General features: G+C 36.9%; 1 protein-coding gene across 5 annotated transcripts in view; it reads right to left on the reverse strand.

Moving 5' to 3' along the window:
- GABRB2 (gamma-aminobutyric acid type A receptor subunit beta2) overlaps positions 1-23,897 on the reverse strand; it is a 283,550-nt gene that overhangs the window by 22,745 nt on the left and 236,908 nt on the right. For all 5 annotated transcript variants that reach the window (XM_058422536.1, XM_040078390.2, XM_040078389.1 and 2 more), the window contains 2 exons: positions 3,080-3,217; positions 1,733-1,885 (listed from right to left, as the gene is read on the reverse strand). In XM_058422536.1, the coding sequence (XP_058278519.1) occupies positions 1,733-1,885; positions 3,080-3,217 (291 nt within the window). The remainder of the gene's footprint in view (positions 1-1,732; positions 1,886-3,079; positions 3,218-23,897) is intronic.

The following is a 23,897-nucleotide window of genomic DNA, read 5'->3' on the forward strand; positions in this document are numbered from 1 at the left end:
CTTATTGTCTTTTAGCACTAGTATACTGATATAGAAGTTTTTCTTGTTGCCTTTCACGTACCTGGACAGATTTAGTTCTGTCTTAGGGCATTATCTTACCTAACCTGATCTCTGGCTGCTCAGATTATTTTTGTGTATTTCTCACAAGCTACCTGACCTTTCTGCCACCCTCTGAAGGTTTCCTTTTTGTGTTTGAATTTTTCAGGAAAATCTTGTTCAGTCCTTATCTTGGACTTGGATTTTTTTGCATAGCATGGAAACCATTGCACCTGTAATAAATTGAGCTCAGTCAAGCAAACAGTAGTTGGATTCTATAACTATATTTTTACGCAGCTAAACAGCAACCTTCTGTAACGAGTCTCAGTTAAAAATTACAGGCTACAGTCACTTTATCTTGCTTTCCTCCAGCATTTTCAGGATGTCTGCAGTCTCAAATTCTTAAGGCAAAATGCTACACAGAAAGGTCTGGTAAAACTCAGATGTATTCTACAACATTGAAATGTCAGATTCTCAATGGCATGTTTTATGGGGATGCCATTTTGCTTTTTTTAGCTATACAAGAGCTGTACTGGCAGGAATCAATCTGATTTAGACAAAATTTAGCAATAGATAGAGATACTTATTTTTGTAACATGCTCCTTATGATGAAGGGCACAGAATAAAGAGACACACATGGGACTAGCGATGAGATATACAAATACTCTAGAGATTAATTAGGGAAACAGTTTTGCTTTTGGAATGTAAAGTAACAGTAAGGAAAAAAATAATCAGACTCTTACAATCATTTAGGTTGGAAAAGATCTTTGAGTTAATTGAATCCAGTCTTCAACTCAGCACTGCCATGTCCACCACTAAACCATGTCCCCAGGCATCAAATCCACACATCTTTGAAATCCCTTCATGGATGGTAACTCCACCACTTCCCAGAACAGCCTCTGCCAGGGCTGGAAACCTTTCTGGGTGAAGAAGTTTCCCCTAGCATCTAATCTAAACCTCCCCTGGCATAGCTTGGGGACATTTCCTCTTGTTCTTTCACTTGTGTACTTGGCAGAAGAGACCAACCCCCAGCTGGCTGAAACCTCCTCCCAGAGAGTTTTAGAGAGCACCAACGTCCCCCTGAGCCTCCTTTTCTCCAGGCTGAGCTCCCCCAGCTGCTCCTCATCAGTCCTGTGCTCCAAACCCTTCCCCAGCTCTCTGGCCCTTCTCTGGACACTGGACACACAGCCTCTCAATGTCTGCCTTGAGGTGAGAGCCTAGAACTGGACACAGGATTTGAGGCACAGCCTCCTCACTCAGCGTAAGGACAGATGAGCTATACAACCCTAGTAAAACTTTATTTCATTCTTGAAAGGAAAAGCAATTTGTAATCCACAATATAATACTGCACGTGTGTTCTGGACTGCCATGGGATGAAGCAAACTAAGTGCATTCTTTTTGGAGAAAAAAAAAAAACAAGCAGCAAAAGAACAACAGAATATGTTGAGACAATTAGCCTAATTTTAGTTACAATGATTATACAGTTAGCTGATTCAGACATGAAATCACTTTAATCTTTATTTAAATTCTGATGTTTTAAATGCTGATTCAAATAATACAAAGCTTAACAAGCCAGACATAGAAAGATCTAATGCATAATTTTTTTTATTTTCAAATCATGCACTATCCACTCAGCCAGAAGCTAGAAAAACCATTCAGCTAATGCACACTGCATGAGATGTGTAAAAATGCCTACCTAAAGCAACTCTTGCAGCTGAAGCATCATAATTAATCCAGAAGGAAACCCAGGACAGGATAGTGATCAGAATAGAAGGCATGTAGGTCTGCAGAATGAAGTAACCAATGTTTCTCTTAAGTTTAAAGCTGAGAGACAGCCTTGGGTAGGCACCTAAAAGAGAATATTTGGTATGGCCATAATTTATTTGCATAATGCCTGAAAACATTTTTTCTTTTCTGTCATTTCGGTTTTATATTTCATTCAACATTGAGTACACTCAGAGCTGAAAGATCCTGGATAGTCAGCTGCAGATTTTCCAGCAAGAATTATTAAATAATCTTTTATGCTAAAGGTACAAAGATGCTCTAGTTGCCTGTCTGCTGGTAGTCATAACATTCAACAATCAAAAGCCAAAATCAGAGCAACAAAGCACAGAAATGCCTCTTTCCTAACAAACTGTCATATGCCAGCTTCAGTGCAACCCTCAGCCCAAACTTCTCTCCAAGAAATGCAACACTTGTCTTTTGTAACTGGACACCAGAAATATTGTAGTGTATGAAACATTTGTTAATACGGGTGCCTAGAAATAATTCTTCAAGTCAAATTTCTGCTTGATTTTGAAGAATTTGGGATGTACAGTCCTTCTATAGTCCCTCCAAAGATGATTTCTACCCATATCTGGAAAGTGAGTTTTAAAGATAATTATTTTTTTAACACATCTAATGGGTTTCTCAGGTAGATAGAAAACATCTCCTAGTAATAGCCCAATCCAACTCCTGCCTCTCTTGAACAAATTAATATGATTGACATATGTTAGTTATTTCTTCTTTTTCTTTTTAATTTAATTTCATGAAATCCAATCTGATTTTCTGCTCCTTCTCAGAAAGCATCTTTTCAGCCTTCAGGAAGTCAAATACTTGCTAAAATAGGCTCAACTGGAAATCCTAGAACAAGTAAAGAATTTATGTTGAAGACAAAATAATTAGTCTAAGACATCCCCAACTCGGCAAAAGGAACATCTAAAAACATGGAGAAAAAGGTTCCTAGATTTCCTTCATGCTGGGTTGGGTTTATGTCACAAAGGTGCATAAGTGGCTTAATCAGTTTTCATAGGTAAACAGAAAATACAGCTCATCTGATGAGCCTTAATGTGACAGATTACCATGCCCTCTTCCTAGGTTAAGGGATGATGCCTTACACACTATGGAAGCTTGTAATTAAAACTTATGCTTTCCAAATTCACAGTTGTTGCTGCTCTATTTTATTCCTGTTTGTAAAAGTTTTGCTCCTCAACTGCACACAGAGAATTAATCCAGTTTTAAAAGTCTTTAAAAGAATTCCCATTTTAAGTTCCCCTCCACAAACCTGTAGAGAAAACAACATTCTTGGTGATAAGCTTGTAGTCTACAATGGAGAACTGGGGCAGTTCGATCTTTGTCACTCCTGTGACTGCATTATCACCCCCACGCCAGTAAAATTCAATGTCATCTGTTGTATAGCCATCTATAAAAACAGGAATAAACAAGTGAGATGTATATCTCTTCTGACATCACGGGGAACAGTTCATCAACTCAAAACAGATAAAATATATTTCTAAAATTAAACCATTTATAAACAAACAGATATAAGTCATTCCAAATATAACTTCAAAAGGCAGTCTTAGGTGTATTTTAATATTGGCTGGGTTTGTATTTTTTTAACACATATTACATGAATGTATTAACAACACAGACCTTTAAAACCAAATTAAGACTACACACATCCCATCTCTAGATAGAAACTGTACATTGGCTTAAGGTAACTTCTGATCCCAAGGCTGGATAAAACAGCATGAGTTTGCTGTAATTTCTGTCCCTGAGCTGAAACATCAGCACTGGCAATGTTTTTTTTTTAGTTTTAGTTGTAAAAAACAGTATAATTCTTTTTCTAAAATGGATTGGATGCAGTGAAAGACAGCCACATCCAGTGAGGCTTGTAAGAGGCCTCGTAGGAAGCAACTTAGCAGATGCAACACCCATCAGTGGCAAAAAAAAAAACACCCACAAAAAATCACCAAAGGAAAAAAAAAATTCCCACCACCCAAAAAACGACCCCAGAACACAGCACATGTTCACACAATCATAAAACATATCGATGAAAAAGGAGTCTGGTTTCCCAAATGGCAGCTGAGCCAAGTTGCATGCTCTGGAGTTGTACAGAAACGATCATGAGACATCAGAAATAAATCCATTGCAAAACCAGGAAATACAATATTCATTAATGTTTCATTACACATTAATCTAAATACTTTTGTCATCAGAAGTTGTAAATAAAATCAACTACAACTCAGAATAATGACTATGTCATTTTTGCAAAGTCAGATAATAAATATATAAAACACCTTAATTTTAAGTCCTCATCCACAGACAAAGGACAGAATTGTACACTAAACACCATTTTAGAGCGCTCAAATACCACTGAATTTCAAGGAATAATGCAAAGAATCTATAAAACTGTTCCTGTGCATCGTTACTTTTTTGATACTCCAGGTAAAATCCAGGTGTACAGCATTAGCAGAAGGCAAGCAGGTTTGAAGACGAACCAAATAATCTGTAAAACCACTGAAACTACTGCAAAAGTCTATCTAATACACACAGTTTTAAAAAGTATTTTGGTAGATACATTCCTATAGCATGTTGATAGCAAATCCAGAGTTTTGTATAAGTGACTTTTACTTTCCTGGTCACAAGTCTGTCTTCAGAAAAGAAGCAGACAGCTTACACGTTTCCCTGCCTAGAAACACTTTACATTTGTCAAGTCTTTCTCTAGGCTTTCAGAGAGAGAGAGAAAAAAATAAAACCAAAATAAAGATGAATAATTATATTGGCTGATCTTGAGACGTAAAAGCAACTTACTGCACTTCATGTTAAAAAAATATAAAAGAACATCCTTAGAAAGTTTAGGAAGGTTGATATTACTATTTAGGGAGTGTCTTTGTGATATTGTCGAGTTTTGCTGACATTCTGACATCTACCCTGCCTTCCAATGGCAAGTTCCAGATTCTAATGCCATTTACTGAACTTGGTGGGATTAATCAAGGTAATTTATGTAATTCTGAGGTAACTAAACTGTTAAACTTCACAGCTAATTAATTAACATTTTATTTTTGTTTATTTCTGAAAAAACCAAATGCTAAAATAATTTTCGTCAGGGAAATCTCCACTTTTCTATGTAAGAGAAAAAGTTTATTTGGTTGTATTTTTTAGAATATCTTTAGAAGAACTTTTTTGCTGAATTGCCTATGAATATTTTAGCCTTGAACAGAATAATCATACCAGGGTTCACACAAGAGAACTACAGGATTTACATTCCAGCTAACTGCCAAATGCTTCAGCATTATCCTCTACTAGGAAAATGTGGTTCATCTTCTCCCTGGATTCTCACAGCCTCAACACTGAGCAAACACTGACAACTAATTCTTAGGAGAAAAGAATCCTTGGAAACCCTCACCCAAAAGTGAGAATCTTCAAAGATTCCAAACTCCACAGCTCTGGGTGGCTTTGGGGAGATCTGAGCAGAATTCCCTCCTGTTTAAGGGACTTACATTGGGCAAATGATAAGCTGAAACAGACCCAGAATGACAAGGCTTGTTAGTAGGTATCAATAAGGAGAATTTCAGGAAGCCTCTTCAAGCTTTCATTAAAATACTTTTCTTTCCAAAAAGGATAAATGATCCCATTCATTTCAGAGCACGGAGAAGGAGAGCAAAGTATATTACAGTCATCTGCACATGAATGCTCTTGTGTTACCGCTAAAGTACCCAAAGATAATTGGATATAAGTCTAATATCTGCAAAACATCTGCCAAAAGAGAGAATGGGCCCATTCATGTCTCCAGTGAATGTTTTACAGTAAAGTCCAATTACCTGTGGCTATAATAAACTCTTTCTGCAGGTATCTGGGACTCAAAACAACTCTACTTACAAGGTAAAATTATTTAAAGATCAACCAATTTAAAGTAGTAATAAGAAGTCTAGAAAAAACAATCTGTAGCCCTTGACAAGAAAAAACAAGAACTAATAAAGTCAAGTTCAATATTTCTAAATTATCAGACCACATGTTGGTAAAGTTGAAAGAAAAGCATACTAAACCCAGAAATGTTCCAAGCAATCTTTGCAAGAATATGAGTTTAGCACAGAACACTATTTGATTTAGACTGTAAAACAACTGTTGGTTTACTATATATTAAATTGCATGCAGCTCTGCTGCCAGCAGAGAGCATCTGATTGATTGCTTTTCCCTCAATCATTTATATATCATCATCAGCACGATTTACTTCACGTTCAGAAAGTTCAATTTCTCATTTCTGTCATGCATCACACACTGGCAGTCAACCAAATCAATACATTGTCCTGGTAATATGGCCCCAATCCTGAGAGAAGCAAAGCATTCTTGACTCCCATTAACAGGGACAGGGAGTTTATCATCGTGTATACATTGAGGAATGACAGATGATCAAGCACTGTAGAGGAAAAACAAACAACTAGTAGAACATAAAATAAAAACCCCTTCATATAAAAGCACCAATTTTTTTCCAGCCTATTCAAGACAATACAAAAATAGGAAATCCTTCTAATACAAACAATCTAAAATGAAATCTGAAGCATTACTGGCTGAAAATGAAAATATTTAGACACAAGACAATTATCAAAAACATCATACACTGGAAGAAAAGAAGCAGATTTTTCTGAAAAACTCGGGATTTATCACGATTCACTGCCTCACAATGCAGCAGTTTATACATGACAGCTGGGAGATATTTTACCTCTACACATCTACAGTGTGGACTGTGTGGGAATTCAAGTTTTCCACATTGCTGACACTATGGCAGCACCTGGAGACTGAAGATAAGACATCTGTTGATTTAATTTTTTTTTTGGGGGGTGGGATTACATAAACATGCAAAACAATGAAAATGTTCCTAAAACAAAGGGAGGATTCTGAGGCTGTGCCCTAATCTCTCTCTGCTCTGAACCATCAGCAATTTGCATGAGCTTTGGCAATACACGAGCACATCCTGCATCACCTCTGAGCTAGGGAGAACCACTTCAGCATCGACAAGGAGGCACAGGAGACAAAAGCATCCTCTTGGCAACTCTCTCAATCTTACCTCCAGCTGCTAAAGCTTATCCAAATAACTGTTCCTCTAGTTACAACCTGTATCTGTAATTCTGAGAGCATGGAATTATGATGAAGCACAGTTCAGCTACTTCAAAATTTTTGCTGAGCAGGTCCGGAGTCTTGGTGAAAGCTGGGAGCACACCACCGCTTGGATCACCTGAGGTATTTGTCTTTTGTTCACCAATAGAAAACATGAGAGTTCAGTTTACAGTAGATTCTGGACTTAAATACTATTACAAAGCAACCATTTACAAAATGAACACCATATACCTAGTGGAGAATAACAGAGTTGTATTATACATGTGGCATTGTAGAGGAAAAAACAACATCAAAAATGTACATTACTATATACAAAAAAACCTATGGCCTCATAGATAGGGAATGAGTAACAAGCTACTTAATTTCTCCTGCTGCTATCAAATGAATTTTCTTTGCCTAGCCACTCACAATATGGTAGCTTCTCAAAATAAAATGGAGAGAACTCATGTACGATGTCTATACCCAAGTGAAGGTTTTGATTACAAATAGACAAAATACTGTTATCTAGCAATCACAATACATTAATTTATATAAATGCAGGTCATAGACTTTCAGAGTTCAAGAAGAACTTGACATCTACAGGCCCTGCTTCATGAGATGAATGCTATTAAGAAATATTAAATTAAGTGATTAATCCTGTTTGTATAACAGACAGAATACCTTTAGTAGAAATATTCTTGCATTTAATTTCTTTTTAAACATAGAACCACTACTTCCTCCTTTTTCAAGATTTTCTTCAGCAGTTTTGCATTTACACCAAGTAAACAGCAAAATTACTTATAAAATCAAAAGTAGCATGCAAAGCATATTTTGAAATTCTGAAGCTTTTCAGATCTCTCAAACTTGTTTCACTGCATCAGTTCAGCCTTCACTTATTCAATTCACTTATTCATTTAGAAACATAGCCAGAAAGAGTAAGTTGGAAGTGGCTAACTTTGAATTTGCAGAGATGTTTAATGCTGAGGAGAACACAAGACATGAGGTGCTGAAACCAGTGCGGTGATACAAAGATGAGTAGGACAAAAAGACTTTGTGTGCCGGAGCAACTAGAAAAAAACAGATCATACTTGTTTCTTTCTCTTCTTTCCCATCCCCTCGAAATTCTGTCTTTCTGCATAAAATATTAACATTCTTCTTACATTTCACTTCAAAGGCTTTTTCCCGTAAGGCTCTGAGGATTTCGATACAAAGAGGATGTACAATTTTCTGACTGCAGTAAAATTCAATTGATTTTTAGATTAAATTGGCACCATTCTCAAAAAACAATCATCTTCAAATCATACAAACGGCTCCTTACTGGGGAGAGTAGGGTGGGTCAAAGAAAGAGACAGAAATGTGATGTTGTAATTACTATATACAGCAATTTTAAAAAAGAAAATGTCTTTTGATGAACAAGTGAAATGACGAAATTGATTCCAGGCCTTAGAGTAGGATTTTCATGATAGCAGAATCAAGTTTAATTTTCATGTAGGTACTTCAGGCTGATTCTTGCTTACAGGAAGCCTGGTAACTTACAGAATAGGTATCCTGGTGGAACTCACTAATTTTTTTTTTTTATTTTTTTTTTTTTTTGGTATTGATTTCACTGAAAATCATTCATACTTTCAAGCACCTCCCGCAAAATGCTTTCATAAATATATTTCCACTGCTACAATATTTCTAGTAAAAGAAAGAGATCAGAAACAGATAGGGAAAACTGTATCCAGGCAATAATATTAGAAGACTTTTCATCCTCTGGAACACAGCAATTTCTTGCAATCTTTCTGCTTCCGTAAGTTCAGTTACTCCCACCAGTATGAGTGATCTAAAAAACTGTTGGATTCAAGGCTGTGGAGATCCTGCGAGAGCTCCTCACCCAGCAGAGACAAGGGTGTGTGGAGCAGATTGTGCGTGGTGGAAGGAAGGTAACAGTGGCTGACTGGCACAGAGGGGGTGCCACCAGAACCAGGTTCCTTCTGGGACTCCAGGGACAAAGGGACATTCTCTGGGTAGGCTGGAGCACAGATCTTTCCCACATCCTTCACGCAAGAACGCTCTTCATTTTTTTCCTTCTGATTTCCCTCATCCTTTTGTCCTGCAGACCAAGTGCTATGTTTGTGCATTAAATATATCTCAGAACGCAATAAAGTACAACACATCTGCCTCAGTTTTATTTATTTAAATGGCTGAGGTCCAGGGATTTCCACCACCGTGGAAATTACGTATCTGATTTCTGTAGGCAAACAAATAGCATTAGGTAACTGTGCATGTTTTTACAGTACACAGAAACATCCCAGCCCCTGTTTCTGCCACAGTTCGTATTCCCTAACTCACTTACTTCATTTAGCAGATGACTTTTTCTGAGGATAAGGTTGACAGCATTATGTCAGCACATTGATTAAGTCTGGATCTTCTTGAAGGTTATTTCAGTGTAGCATGGGTGACATTAAGCAAATATGTGAGGAAAACATGGGTGGCAACAGTTGTCAACATAAAGTTAGAGCTGAACATATTTCTCACTTCGACTACTACTAAAATTACAAAGAAAAAAAACCCCTTAATCTTTAAGTTTACAAAAACAGATTACTACACATTAGACTTCTGCAGTAAGGATTATTATCTCCCTGTTACACATACCACAGAAAAAAAGGAGTTCTGGAACACAAAAGTAACTATGTGAGACATGACAAATCTGTCTTAGGCATAAAAGACGGAGGGAAGCTTAATTTCATTTGCAATTAAAAGTAGAATATGGTAGAAAACTGTGAAACTCAATATTAAGAAACAAAAAATAATGAACTATTTTCTTAAATCTCAGTTTTATTGTCAGTGACAGAGAAGAACCAAGAAATTTACTTTCACTTCTGATAATGGCAGATCTTCAAAGATGCAATAGGAAATTGCAATATGTAACCACAACACAGATACCAATCATTGCTGAGGAAAGCAACATTTAGGCAGAAATAAATTTCTATTTAAATGTGAACTGATGTAAATAGGATAAAAATGAATGCATGAATACTTAAGTGATCTATTTCAATGCCATTAAATCACAACATGAACAGAACTCAAGTGAAAATAACCATTGAGAAAAGACAAGTGCAATCAGGTATAAGCAGGCAATGGTCGCTTTCTTCCCCAGCATGATCAACAAAGAGAAAATATAAATTATTTCCTATGTTTAAAGACTTAAGATTTTACTACATAATTCACAGCTGTTTTCTTCCACATTTAAATCAATGAAAACAAGTCAAAGTTAAATAAAAAATAATTATTAAAAAAAATACGTTCAATATCACATTGGCATGAAAAATTGCTTACAGGAAAACAAATGTTGTTTACCCTAGTTCACGAGATTTAATCTCAATCAGAGACAAAGCATATGTCCCAGAAAGCTGATCTGGGTGATCTAGGAGGAAAAGAGAACTTGGAATGCCAAGAGACTACTCAAGGTCTGCTTGAACCTTCTGCAATACCCAAACCCTCCAGTTTAAAGAGCATGATAGTGAAGTGCACACACTTCAATAAACACAGCTAAAAATGTTCAATGGAACAATTCAGTAAATGAATGATGCCTCTCATATATTAACTGGATCATTTTATCAAGTCCATAAATTTGCATAGGTAATCTCATCAACCCAACAATTAAATATGAAAACTCTTCTGTGTTTTTAAATGAGGGATATGTATAAGTAATGATTCAAATAGGAAGCATTGTGTTCTCTTGGCATAATATTAAATAGCCAACTTGGGTGCAGATGGAACATTTTTTTTTGTACTTTGAGGCATATATATATATATATATATATACACACACACACACAGAATTTTTCAACTGTGTTCTGAAAATTTATTTTTGAAGATTGATGGAAATATCTTAACCCTCAACTTTCTGGGTAAAACTAAACACTGTTTCTGCTCTTTAAAAATAATTATTAGCAACTCTCTTCTACATTTGAAAGGCCATATTTCAGGAACAGAACTTTTATAGTAAAACATACATCCATACTGAGTGGGTGTAAATGACAAATTATTTTCTCCTCTTGCCCTTCAGTAAGGAAAAGGCTCATGTAGGGAAACCAAATACATATATTTGCACCCATGAATTTCATCACTGCAGCCTGTACATCATCTTCATGATTTGAGTGGATTCCTGTACTTTTACCTCATTTGACTACATTAACAAATTTATGCATAGGAAAATTGCTGTCCAAAACATTTTTATGTGATCTGGAAATTATGAAGGCCATTGAATATTGTTCTCTGTTAGACTAACAAATCATGAACTTCATGAAAAGACAGTGCATGCTGTTTGCTCTTTTGTCTGATTTAAGAATTGGTCTTTTTGAAACTGGAAATAGAAATGAGGGGTATATCCAAACAAATGAATCAGCAAAGCATCATCTCCACAAGCTCAAATTTTAATACCTTAGATATGTAAGACCAAATGTTCTAAGCTTCCTGCAACCCACTATCAGCCTACATTTTGAATGCTGTGTAGGTTAAAAAAAAAGAGAAGAAAAATGAACAACATCTGGCAACCTTAACCTTATTTATAAAATTGCATTAATACTCCACTCTGCTTAATTATTTCATAGCTATACTAAAAATAAAAAGCCACAAGGAGAAAAATGCGATTTGTAGAAGAAAGCCCTTCTGTTTGTGGCTATGCCATTTTTTCAATTCAGAAAAATATTTATTCATTATGATATGCTAGCTTGCAAGGCAGTGTGAGGTAATATTCTGAAATATTATTCAATCTCTGCCTGAAGGACATCACAGTATCTAAAACACTTTTAGTTTTAGGTAGAGATCTGGTTATGAAGGTTTAGGAACATTGGTTTCATAGACTGTGCAGCAGGAGCATCCTAAAACCTGTTATTGCAAAGAGTGACACATGATTAGAATGTAAAACCCCCCAGGTTTTTCCACATGTAGAATAACATTTGGGTTTGGACTCTTAACTGAACCTGCAGAAATTAATTTTCATTTAGTAATGAGCAAGTTATAATTAATGCTCCTTCCAAAGTCATCCACATGTATAGATTTGGGAACTTTTTCTTTCCTATCTGGATAAGTCTTCTGTCATCTACAAGTTTTTCAAGGATAATTACATGTACCTTTGATGTGGAGAACTATTTATACAGTACCATGTGAATGAAGTTCATAGGAACTTTAATTATAGACCATGATATTGTTAGAACTAGATCATTATTTTCTAAAAATTGCAATAGTCCTGTAACATTTCTAGATGTCCTTCACACAGCTTGGCTGGTATCAGAAACCACATCGCTGCCTCCTCAAAATATTTTAGTGGGAGCTGTGTGTCTCAAGGCTCAGAGGACTTTCCTGCAGGAAACTCTGTTGTGACACCTCTATCAGAAAAGACAGCACAGGTTTCTTGGCAGTATCCCAACTACTTTCCTAGGATGCTGAAAGAGGTCAGAATAAATACTTTTGACACCCATCCCTCCAGCTTTTAGGAATGGTATACAGAGAAAAGTTATTTGGTGGGTAAGAAGATGCTAATGGTTGTGGATGGGTATGCACAAGGTAGCAGAAATTGGAAGGGTTTTAACAGGAGATAGGGACAAGGCCAAAGGAGAATGAAAGTTCCCTCAGCTCTCTGCATTTATTTGGCACAGGAGACTAACCCTGAGAGCCTCACCATTAAGCAGCTACTTCTGTAAATCTATGGCAGATGCAACCTCATCCCACTTTTTTCACAAGAAAAGTTCACTTGCCCTACTCCAGTTTAAAGTTTTGGCTTTTATGTACCACAAAGCCACGTTAAATCCTGCTCTACAGGTAATATATTGTTTTAATCAGTATCTGGTGTTCTCCTCTCATCTGCATTGATGTACCATACTAGGTTTCATTACCACATTTCAGGAGTTTATAAGTTCACAAAATTGTCTGAAACTTTTCTAACATTCACTTTTCTTCTGAGCTGTAACTCCAATTGCTCGAGGCTATGCCTATTTCATGAAGTAGATGTGAGTAAGCCAAGATAATGCCAACCTTTAAAGGGACTTTTCCCTGCAAGCAGATTTTAACACACTGTTGACTTTTATTCTGTTTTCCTCTAGCTCTAGTATTGTGACTGTGTTAATATGCAAATATGTATTACATAAGGTTGTCTCTAGGGCTGGAAAAGCAGGATATCTGCATTAAATGTTCATTAAGAAGAATCCAGTACAATATTTTAACATATATAAAAGGAAATCAGCCTCAAATACGGAAGTTAAACAACTACAACATTTTGCTGAGAGCCTCATGTGGACTGCACCTCTCTCGTGCCTTCGACATAAATACCGTTCTTCAGAAAAAACAAAGAGAAAAACACATAAACAATACAATAATGTATGATAAACCACACAGCAATGGAATATAATTAGAATTAGTACTGCATAATCACTACATTTTCCTGATACAACTGCACTGAATCATTCTTGAAGGAGTAATGAGTCAAATTCACCTCCAAGCCACACAAAAACCCCCAAAAACCCAAACCAACAAACAAAAAAAAAACAAAAAACCCCCCAAACCAACCAAAGAAAAACAAAAACAAAACAAAACAAAAAAACCCCAAAACAAAACAACAAAAAACCCCAACAAAACAAACAAATAAACACCCCCCCCCCCCCCCAACAACCCAAAATGCCAATGTAATTATTTTCAGATAAACCTACAGTACTCCATACCTGTGTCACAGAATGACTGGGTTGGAAGAGGCCTCCAAGATCATCGCGTCCAACCCAGCCCTAACACCTCAACTAAACCATGGCACCGAGTGCCACATCCAGTCTTTTTTTATACACATCCAGGGATGGTGACTCCATCACCTCCCCAGGCAGACCATTCCAATACTTTATCACCCTTGCTATTAAATATTTTTCCTAATATCCAACCTATATTTCCCTTGACACAGCTTGAGCCTGTGTCCTCTCCTTCTGTCAGCTGCCGCCTGGAGAAAGAGACCGACCCCAACCTGACCACAACCACCTTCAGGGTGTTGTAGAGAGTGACAAGGTCACCTCTGAGTCTCCTTTTTTCCAGGCTAAACAACCCCAGCTCCCTCAGTCGTTCCTCACAGGACTTGGGTTCCAAGTCCCTCTTCTTTGTTACTCATGCTGTGCGCATTAGTATACAGATTTCACCCCTGACTCAGGTTTGTCACCCTTGGTCCCGCTTCCAGACAGACCAGCTGCATCCCCTTCCCCCTTGAAACATATTTTAAAGCCCTCTCAATGAGTTCTGCCAGTTCATGAGCTAAAAACCTTCTGCCCTTAACAGAGAGATGGAGCCCATCCAGTTCTAGCTGGCCAGGTGCTGAAAAAGTTGCCCCATGACCAAAGAACACAAAATTCTGCTGATGACATCAACCCTTGAGCCCCTTGTTGATAAGGTGGGCTCTCCTATTCCTTTCATTATGACTGAGCAGAGCACTGCCTGTGTTCCTGCCCTATCAACCATGGACCCACTGCCCTAAAGTCCCTGCCCATCTGTTCCTCATTTAAACTGACTTTTCCTTTACACAGTGGCATTCATTCCTAACTTACCCTTACAACCCAAGGCTCGTGTGCATCACACATGCCATTATCTACATTTATATTCCTAACTTTGTCTTTGTTTTGGAAGTGTTATCCTGCATGTGTCTGTGGGCTTTATGAATCAGAAAAGTTGCTACTGGTAGGGAACACACTGCTTCAGTGCCGAAGCAAGAAACTGAAATTACAGAGAGCTCTGCAACCATAAATATGAAAATTGCATTCTTCCTCTGCTCTGCAGTGTCCTTGGTGTCCAGGAAGCTATAATGGCTCGGGAACACATCCATGAGGCAGGTATCTACAGCCACCTTGCAAACATGGTTATCAAACATGTCCTATCTGTGGTTCTCCCAACCTCACATCATTAAAAGGTACATGCATGCTGTAGCATTTATAAGAAAATATTTTATTGCTATTATTGCATAAACCAATCATTTGTCTGAAGCTTAAAATGAAAGGCCTCTTGTGTGGCAAAGAATAGATGTGAAACAAAACATCTTTGGAAGGCATCGAGTTGGAGATAGTGATCTCTCTCATATGAGTTTTATCATGCCATTGTGTCACAAGTTAGCAGCAGGAACACTGGAAAACTGACCTGTCCCAAGTGGCTTTTAACAACTGCCTCTCTGACTTGGAACGTTTCATGGAGCTCTCAGACAAATGGAAGGTGTGCAAACCCGATGTTTTCCTGGGCACAAGATCTGTAATAACATCCAATTTGTGTGTAGAGTGGTAAAGCTAAAAAATACTTTCATTGCCTTCCCTCTACCAAGCACAGATGCAGAAAGACAGAGTCTGATTCTTGCTTTTTAAAGTATCAAGAGCTATTGAAACAGAAAAGTGTTGCCAAGTCAAAGGGGAAAACATAGGACACTTTTTCTTCAAGGAAACCAAAAATCATCCAGGGCTACAAACTCATAAAAATGTGGTGCTGTTTAAAAATTGTCAGTACAGATACCTGCCAAGGACAAACATGAAAGGGATGAACTGGAGCAGCTCTCCCTGGAGGCCCATTGCACTCTCCATTTGGATGGAACTGCCTGGCCACTAGTAATGGTAAATACGCATGAGTACCATAAACATAAATGAAAGTGACCGTAAAGAATGGGTCATCCCCAACAAAAGATCCAAATTCGTGTGTTCACCATGGTGAGTACAAGAAACCCAGGAACAGGTGGATGGAGAGGAGCAGCTCTCTGAGAGCATGCACCACATTCAGCTGTTTAATCAACCTCTACACCACCTCGGGCACAGCCTGAACTCTCCATGCAGTTTGGTGTACACATGGCTGAGATCACCACTAAAAAGCCTTCCAATATCAGATTACAAAATACACCAGTATCTATAGAACACTTAAAGGATTAATAATATTAAATGCTAAGATTACTTCCAAGGTTTGTTTATTTGTTTTGATTTTGGATGAAACTGAACGAATAGAAGGCAGCCTGCCAGCTTAATTACAACTTTAAAAACCCCAAAAATCTGTGCTGCACTTTTGTCCTCTTCACTAACCCTCATGTATTCTGGACCTGTCCACTATGGCTATTTGATGCACCATTAAATATAGAAGATAGCTCTATATTGTTACCGTTTTCTGTAGGATCACTGCATTTGGAAGAAGGTTGGCAGCTGAAGATATGGAACTAATATTATACCAAGAGATAAAGGGCTACTGGCAAACCAGGAAGCAATCCATTTAAAATGGCAGAATACATTAATAAAACATTTTTCTGAAAGCATATTTAAAAATATGCCATATTTCCTTCTGAATATCCAGATTTTAAAATGTGTAACTATTTTTAACATAATTACACTGCCTGATACATAAAGCAATGAATGTAAATAAACAACTAGCTGCAGTAATTTGCTGCATAACTTTAATATCAAGTATGTCAAGAAAGATCCCACATAAATAACAATGAATATTAGGATACAAAAGAAAAACAGGAAGTCATTATCAAATGTGTAATTGTTGTACATAGTGGCAACATTCTCATAGATATACATCAGAGCTGCATGTCTATCAAAGATGCTTTCTTTGAAAAAGAATTTTCCCTGACTTTGTTGAGAATAATCTTTTAAGTGAGCCAGAAGCTGCACTTACATCATCTGTGCTCTGCAGAGTTACTACTGTATGTCAATATTTCAGAATGATTTGTAACTCAGAAACCTCAGTGAGAATTTTGGTCTGATTATCAATAGATTCCTGAGGGTTTATACCTGTTGAGGATCTACCAATAAATTCTTTTCACACAGAAAGGTGATCAGAAAAAATGTTGGGCTAATCCTGGGTGCTTATTTTCAGCTATTTTTTTATCATTGCAACAATAGACTGCATTAGAAACTCGTTCATATGAAAAACAGTGTGATCAAAGGAAAAATCATTCTAGTTTGGAAAGGTTAGATGTGTTTCAGAACGGAAATTATAGGAACACAAAAATTAAAGAAAATTTGGAAAAGACAAAAAACTACTGCAACAAAGGCCCTTCTTAAAAAGGAAGATAATTAGAAACACATTTGGAAAAACCAAGGGAAACAATTTTGCTTTCAACCTGTCTGCCTTTACTTCAGCTTTGGTAGACTAGAAGTGTTTATGGCTCTATTTTTACCTAAATTCACTTAAACTATATATTTATGGTATGTGTAAATTAATCCATAGTCTTATGAAAAGCTAACTTGTCTAAAGCATAGAGAAAACCAGTTTTCGGACCAGATTTCTGTCTCATGAGAACAGTCTTTCAGCTTAGTTTCTTTTGAAGTCTTTATACTGCAGTACTTTCTTTTTAAATTTGTTTCCAGCATGGACAAAGGTAGGTGTATATATATATATATATATCTCTGTATCTTTTTTTTTTAAGAAAGAAAGAAAGACTTTACAATTCTACCTGTAAATTCCCTAGAGAAAATTCTCTAGCACAGCTTTTGGCCAAATAAAATCACTTGAGAAAACTATGGGAAACCAAAAAGGAGTTTTGTCAGATGAAGATTTCATGGATTTTAGCTACTAAAATCAATAAATTTTAAATCACTTCCCAAATTATCATTATATGTAATAGGCATTAAGGAGCATGCCAGGTACCAATTAAATGCAGCCATTTAATAGCACAGAATTGCCTCACACAACAATTTATGGCGTACATTGAGGAATACAAAATCCAATTAAAATTACAGGGGGAATTTAGCAGGGCAGAATTTAATTAGCAAAGATAAAATTTTGCCAGAAGACTGTGGCTAACACCTGTTCTGAAGTGAAAATGCAGTAACAAACATTTCGGTCATAATTTATGTTGCATTTGCCAACCTCCATTCGTATTTAGAGCCTTGTTTCCCTTAGACTGGGGAAGCGCTGCTTTCTCAGCTGCCACAGAAATCTCTGACTCACTCCAAAATCCTAATCCGACCCAAGCTGTACCGTGAGAGCACCGAAATGCTGATTTTCGTATTTCTGCACACAGGCTAAATGTCGTTTATCTGCATCCTTCTCCTCCCCTCTGTGAAGCTGCAGGGCCACAGGGACACACGGGAGTGGCCACAGCACACAGCGAGTGGGCAAGTGAGCCACGGAGGTCATGGCAGGGAGGATAAAGGGTGAGGGAAACTGGCATACAGAGGGAATGTCCCATCTTGGAGGATGGTCAAGAGCACCTTCCCAGCCATATAGGCAGAACCAAGAAAACTGTTCTATCACATATTTCAAGTTGAATTAATTTAAGATTTTCTTAAATTCCACTATTTATCTTTTGCATGCCCAAAGTAGCAACGAGGACACTTACTCACCTAAAGATATTTGAACACCTCCTAAAATACAGATGACTATTTTTTTCAAAGTGTTTCCAGCAGCAGAAATTTTAAAAATTAATTAAAGCCATGAACTGAATCATCACTACTTTCTGTTACATTGGTGGTATTTTTTTTCCTTTAACTTGCCTAGGAGAAAGTTGGTATTTGCTTTGATATGCATGCAAAACATCCATGGAAACATACTCTTCATTTACAATTCTAGAAGGGATATATTGTCTAATAAGAGCATTTTCTACATCTGGCAAGTTGTTACATTCACTAACATTGTGAATTAAAATCCAAATTCAATTCTACTATCTTTAATGACTGCAGTAAATGCTTTTCTCTAGGTTCACTATAAACTTCATTATCATTAACATCAAGTCACTGGACGACCTCACTGATGAAAAATGAAGCTGTTCATGATATCCATCAGCATTATACTTATGAGTTAAAATCCTATCCTATTAGTGATGAAAGGAAAGGCATACGTATCAGAAACCCAGCATTAATGAACCCTACTGTAGGTAAATCCACATGTAACTACAGTGCAGGACAAATAAAGCATCAAGATTAAAGCTTTGAGCTTTGACAATTACATAAATAATGAGAGAGAAAATATTTTTTAAAACCTTGAAGCAAAAAGTGTTTCAAAAAATTCATCTTTGCCTCAAGGGTGCCCTTTGAATAACAGAAATATGGAGCACCATTATTGTAATTCTCACATAAGAATTTTAATTCAATTTAGAAAATAAAAATTTTCATCATAAAATGAAGGTGTATGCACAGTATTGCTTTCAATTAATTTTAGTGAAAGCAAAATAAAGCCTTGGGATTCGGGAAATTGTGAAATAAATCTATATATTACTGGCTCTCCAAGTTAAGTGCTACAACTTAGGGTAGATAAAATAAAAGCAATTACTGGTAATCCTGAACAGAAAAAAGAATGCTTTAGAAGTCCATCTCACCAAGCCATCCAAAGCAATAGAAATTACTGTATGTTCTGAAGTGGTTTTATTAAATATATTCAGCTTTAACAAATCTGATTTGTTTTGAAAACATGTTTGTTTTTGTGAAGTTGCTTTTACACTGGCAAGAAAGCCTCCAGGGCATGATGCTGTGTGATTGCTATTTGTTTGTGCACTGTGGATTTCCTTCCAACCCACTTCTCACCTAGAGCATTTGGTTACCCTAACTCAGCCAGTCAGCAAGAGACTTTAATTATCTGCTGAGAAGCGGCTGCGAGCTGTTGATTAAAGAAATGCCTCAAATCCTGTGTGTGCACCTAGCATCAGTTATGACCTGCATCTATAAAGTCAGGTATTTTAATTTTTCCCACAGCAGCACTACTTTTAAATCTCTGCAATGTGTAGGAATCAACAATTTTAAGAGAGTAAAACATTACTTAAGATAAAGGGGCTTTCGGTTCTAAAAACGGAATTGCTCCGACTCTGTCTGACGCAAGGCACACTGAGTAAAGAATTGTAGCATAGGCTTCCATCTCCACTTTCCATTATCGCCCTGTCTCCCATCTGAGAAGGTTTAATTGCTGTTATGCTGATCACTATTGCTATTTCTTTCACCGTGCTCTCATTCTGCAGCCACCAGGCAGTGATAACACACCTGGGGAATTTAAGGATGTGCAATGCACCACACTGCTCTGGGAGTTACCAGAACTAGGAACACAGGTAGGTGCCAAGAAAGAAACATCCTTCTGGTTGAAAGAAACATCCTTTAGGCTGGGACTTAGAGTCCTTTACTCATTTCACTGTGTAATGGCTGAAGGAGCTCTACAGATTGATATAGGCAGAACCAGAGAAACCTTTTTATTTTATTTCTAAGCAAAAAGTAACTTCAAGGGGAAAGGAACACACTCTAACTTTCCTTTCGCTTATGTTCAATGACTATGAAATGAAAATTCCTGGAAAATTCTCACTCATCTAATTTATCTTTCTTATAAAATTAAGGAAGGTGTGACATGCTTTCTGTCTTTGTTGAAGTGGATTGGTGTTGGTAGTACTTGACAGTGAACTTTTTATGCTTTTAACTACACCTAGCAAGAATAGCAAAATAATAAAACAATCTCAGCAGTTCACTTTGGCTGCTCAATAGCTTAAACAGCAAATAAGTGTTTCTGTGGGAACACAAAGGAACTTTTTAGTCACTTACATGCAGAGATCACTCTTGATTTAGATACAAGGCTCTACTTCGTAATGGAGCATTTGAAGACAGACACTGCACCTCTTCCATTGATTTTCTGTACATTAACTTGAATAGGTACACCCAAGTTTTCTGCATTTGTAGATATATCATTCACCTAGTACTTTAAATAGGGAACTGGTGCTTTAGAAGAAACAGAAACGCTACCTCATGTTAGTTTTTATAAATATATCTGTACACATTGCATATCTTTAACACAGACTAATTTAAAGGATTTCAACTTTATAAGTAGAGGTTTTTTATCCGCTGAATATTTAGAAATTCCTCTTATTTCCTTAAGGATATAATGAACAATAGGAACATAATGAAGAGTTTGCAATCACTGAGAAATTCAGACCTCTTCCCCCTGTCCTAATGGTGTACTTATAAAAATAATCAATAATTCAGTTCATAGAGAGGAATAATAATAATTCCAATTGTTTCTTTTTGGTGTAGGAATAACCACTGCTAAGCTGAATTAGCTGTTACTGAAGATTGGAGAAGTCCCACCTTATTGGCATTTAGACAGCTTTGATCAATATGCAAGGATGAAGTCACTTTAACATTTTTTCTCATAATATTGTTTCTTCTTCATTCTAATAATGAATTGCCTTAATAACTGAAATGGGGCAAGGCAGCTGTAAGAAAATTGAAAAATGTGCAAGGAATATGCTTAAATACATGACTCTGCCTTATTACATACTTATCAAAACCATCAGATTTCATCAATAAAAGCTGGGTTGATTCATGATTTAACAGTGCTCTATCACTTTATCAGTACTCTATTACTTTAGGCTTTACCTTGGAGACTTAGTATATGTGGCTTTCCCACAGTGAAGGCAGCTATGTCAAATTCAGCCTCTTTCCAAAATCAGATTTCAGTTTCAGTGAGCTCAAGCAAATATGCTCCACACATTGCACATCAATTTTAGATTTTACTCTGTAAAAAAGTAGGTAAAGCATAATCTCATCATTTAAATTTGTAACCCCATGTCATATAGAAAGCCTCACACAGAATCATATTTCCTCTAGATCTTTAGCCCTCATTTGTTCTGAACTCTCACCTGCACTGTCAGGATTTACACAGAAGGAAAAAATCCAAACAACCCCCCCAAAAAAATCCCAAAAAACCACTTTCAAACCCATCCTACAGATGAAACCTGGCTGCTTGCAAAAATGAGAAAATAACTGCAGCATTCAAACCAGCATGACCTTGTTGCACAAGTTTTGTTAAAAACTCTGACCTCAGGGCTTCTCATTGAAATATTCCAGATCTTCATGTCTCCTTCAGCTCTGTTGCTATTAATAACATGGGCAGCAGGGCTTATTCTGGTCTCTGGTTTGGGTTTTTTTGTGTTTTTTTTTAGTTCTTCAAAGGAACGTCTGTTTCCTGTGACAAACACTTATTCTCATACTTGATACCCTACAGTTTTATGAGAAAAGACAAAAAACCCTCTGTCCTTGTTGGAGATTGATTGAGACACAAAAGCAGGATTTTTTTTCCTCATTGCAATCCCATTCTCATGTGCAAATGCCCTCGATATTCAAAGTGTTTAGTTTTAGCCAGTCAACTTCCTATACAGTAAAAAAATAAAAGGCACTAACTGAATATTTCAGATAAAAGAAGGCTAGCTTGACTGTTTTTGAAAATTACACTCTCTTAACTAGCTAAATTCCAAGTACTTCTCTGTTTTTTAAGAGAAAAGAAAAAAAAGTCCAAAGTCATAGAATTGAGAAAGGGGACTAAATCAGGAATTCAGCATATGTTACATAAATGCAATCAGGTGGAGTGCATTTAATCCCCTCGATTTCAATATACCTGCTTTATTTTTCAAATCTTGCTGGTATTGAAAATCTCTTCATTACCTGAAATAATTTGCTTTTCTTAAAAATATATACATAAATAATACTGGATTCCCTTTTAAAATGCTATATGTGAATACTGATAGGATAAAAATGTATTTTAAGTAAATGTGTTGCAAAACTATAATATAATCTGTTAATTGCGTTCAAGCAGGCCAGACAGCGTATAGCTTGTAATCCTCAGGGAGAGACAAATCAGATTAGTGTGCTCCCATACACTGCCTAATGCTATCAATTTCTGCTTGGAATCTCTAAGAAAGGGAAAAAAAAAAAAAAAAAAAAGGAAAATTAATGTGTAAAAGTCTATAGTATTATCTTATTATGCAGTTTGCACTAATGGGGCCAATCTGTGCATGGTGTGCTTTCTCTTGGGGGGTCATTAGGTGCCTGAATCATAAAACTTGTGGAAGAGGAAAAGCTTTACAAAACCAGCTTTAAATAAAGAGGTAATTACATGCAAAGGGCATAATGTTGATAGCAATTATTGCTGCTAACCTGGAAATACAATCGACTTGAGCAGTTCTCCCACAGTAGTACTGTTTCCTATGAGAAGCTGTATTATATTTCACTTGTCCTACTATGGGCAGCTTCTTCCTAATGCTCCTAACAACCCAATCATTCTAGCTGACTACAGCTTCCACTCATGCAGTGGGTTTGCCAGAGAAACATTAATACAGTATAAAAAGAAACTATAGCACAGATAAATGTCACCACAGGTGACAGAAGTGACCAAATTAGTAGTAAATGTAGAATCAGAAATCTGTTTCCCAGTCTGGTGCTTTTCCACACCAGCTGCTTACCCTTACTGGGACACACCTCTCATAAATGTGTTTTCTCTAGGAGATACACGTTTTTTTCAACCTAATAACAACAATCAGTGACCTGACCTATAAAAAGAAATGCACCTTGTTCTACACCCTAGAGCAGCACTCCTTAAATGAGAATTTTCATCAGGTGGAGTCTCCAGGGCCTGGTGCCAGTGTGCACCACTTGGAAGTGGGTTACACACCTGAGATATTTAACATCTCCTGCTCCTTTTCTTTGTAATAATTGTACTCACATATCTATTAACATTTAGCCACCAGTTTTCTCTACAGAACACAAACACAGCCGAAGAAATACCACTCATATGAGTATGGCATGTTGTCACCAGGCTGGCTTTTAATCCCTGAACCACACAGGAGTGAGCTGCAAAGGCTCTGCTCAACATGTAGGAAACAGTGCTGAGGGATGGGCTGTGCTGAGATGCCCTGGGGAAAAAAAAAAAAAAAAAAATCAAGGGAAAAGTGCACACAATGTCAGAGACTAAGCCTTGTTTACGAGGTTATGGTATTAGCTCCTCTAGCCCAGATGACTGATCATTCCAGAGATTACTTTGGAATTAAGAAATTTTCTCTGAGAGAATCTAGAGATATAAATACTTATAACACATAAGAGGGGTTTTTTTTTCCCTGCAATGAAAGAAGATGACTGAAGACACGCAGTCCTTCAAATCATGATTATACCTAACATGAAACCATTCTCATTTTGAATGAACTACCACGATTAAAGCCTCTTAGGATTCAAATATATTTATACAAAGACAGGTACTCATGGGCAAGCACTAAGACCCAC

Source organism: Hirundo rustica, chromosome 14 (assembly GCF_015227805.2).
Source record: "Hirundo rustica isolate bHirRus1 chromosome 14, bHirRus1.pri.v3, whole genome shotgun sequence".
NCBI classification, from domain to species: domain Eukaryota; kingdom Metazoa; phylum Chordata; class Aves; order Passeriformes; family Hirundinidae; genus Hirundo; species Hirundo rustica.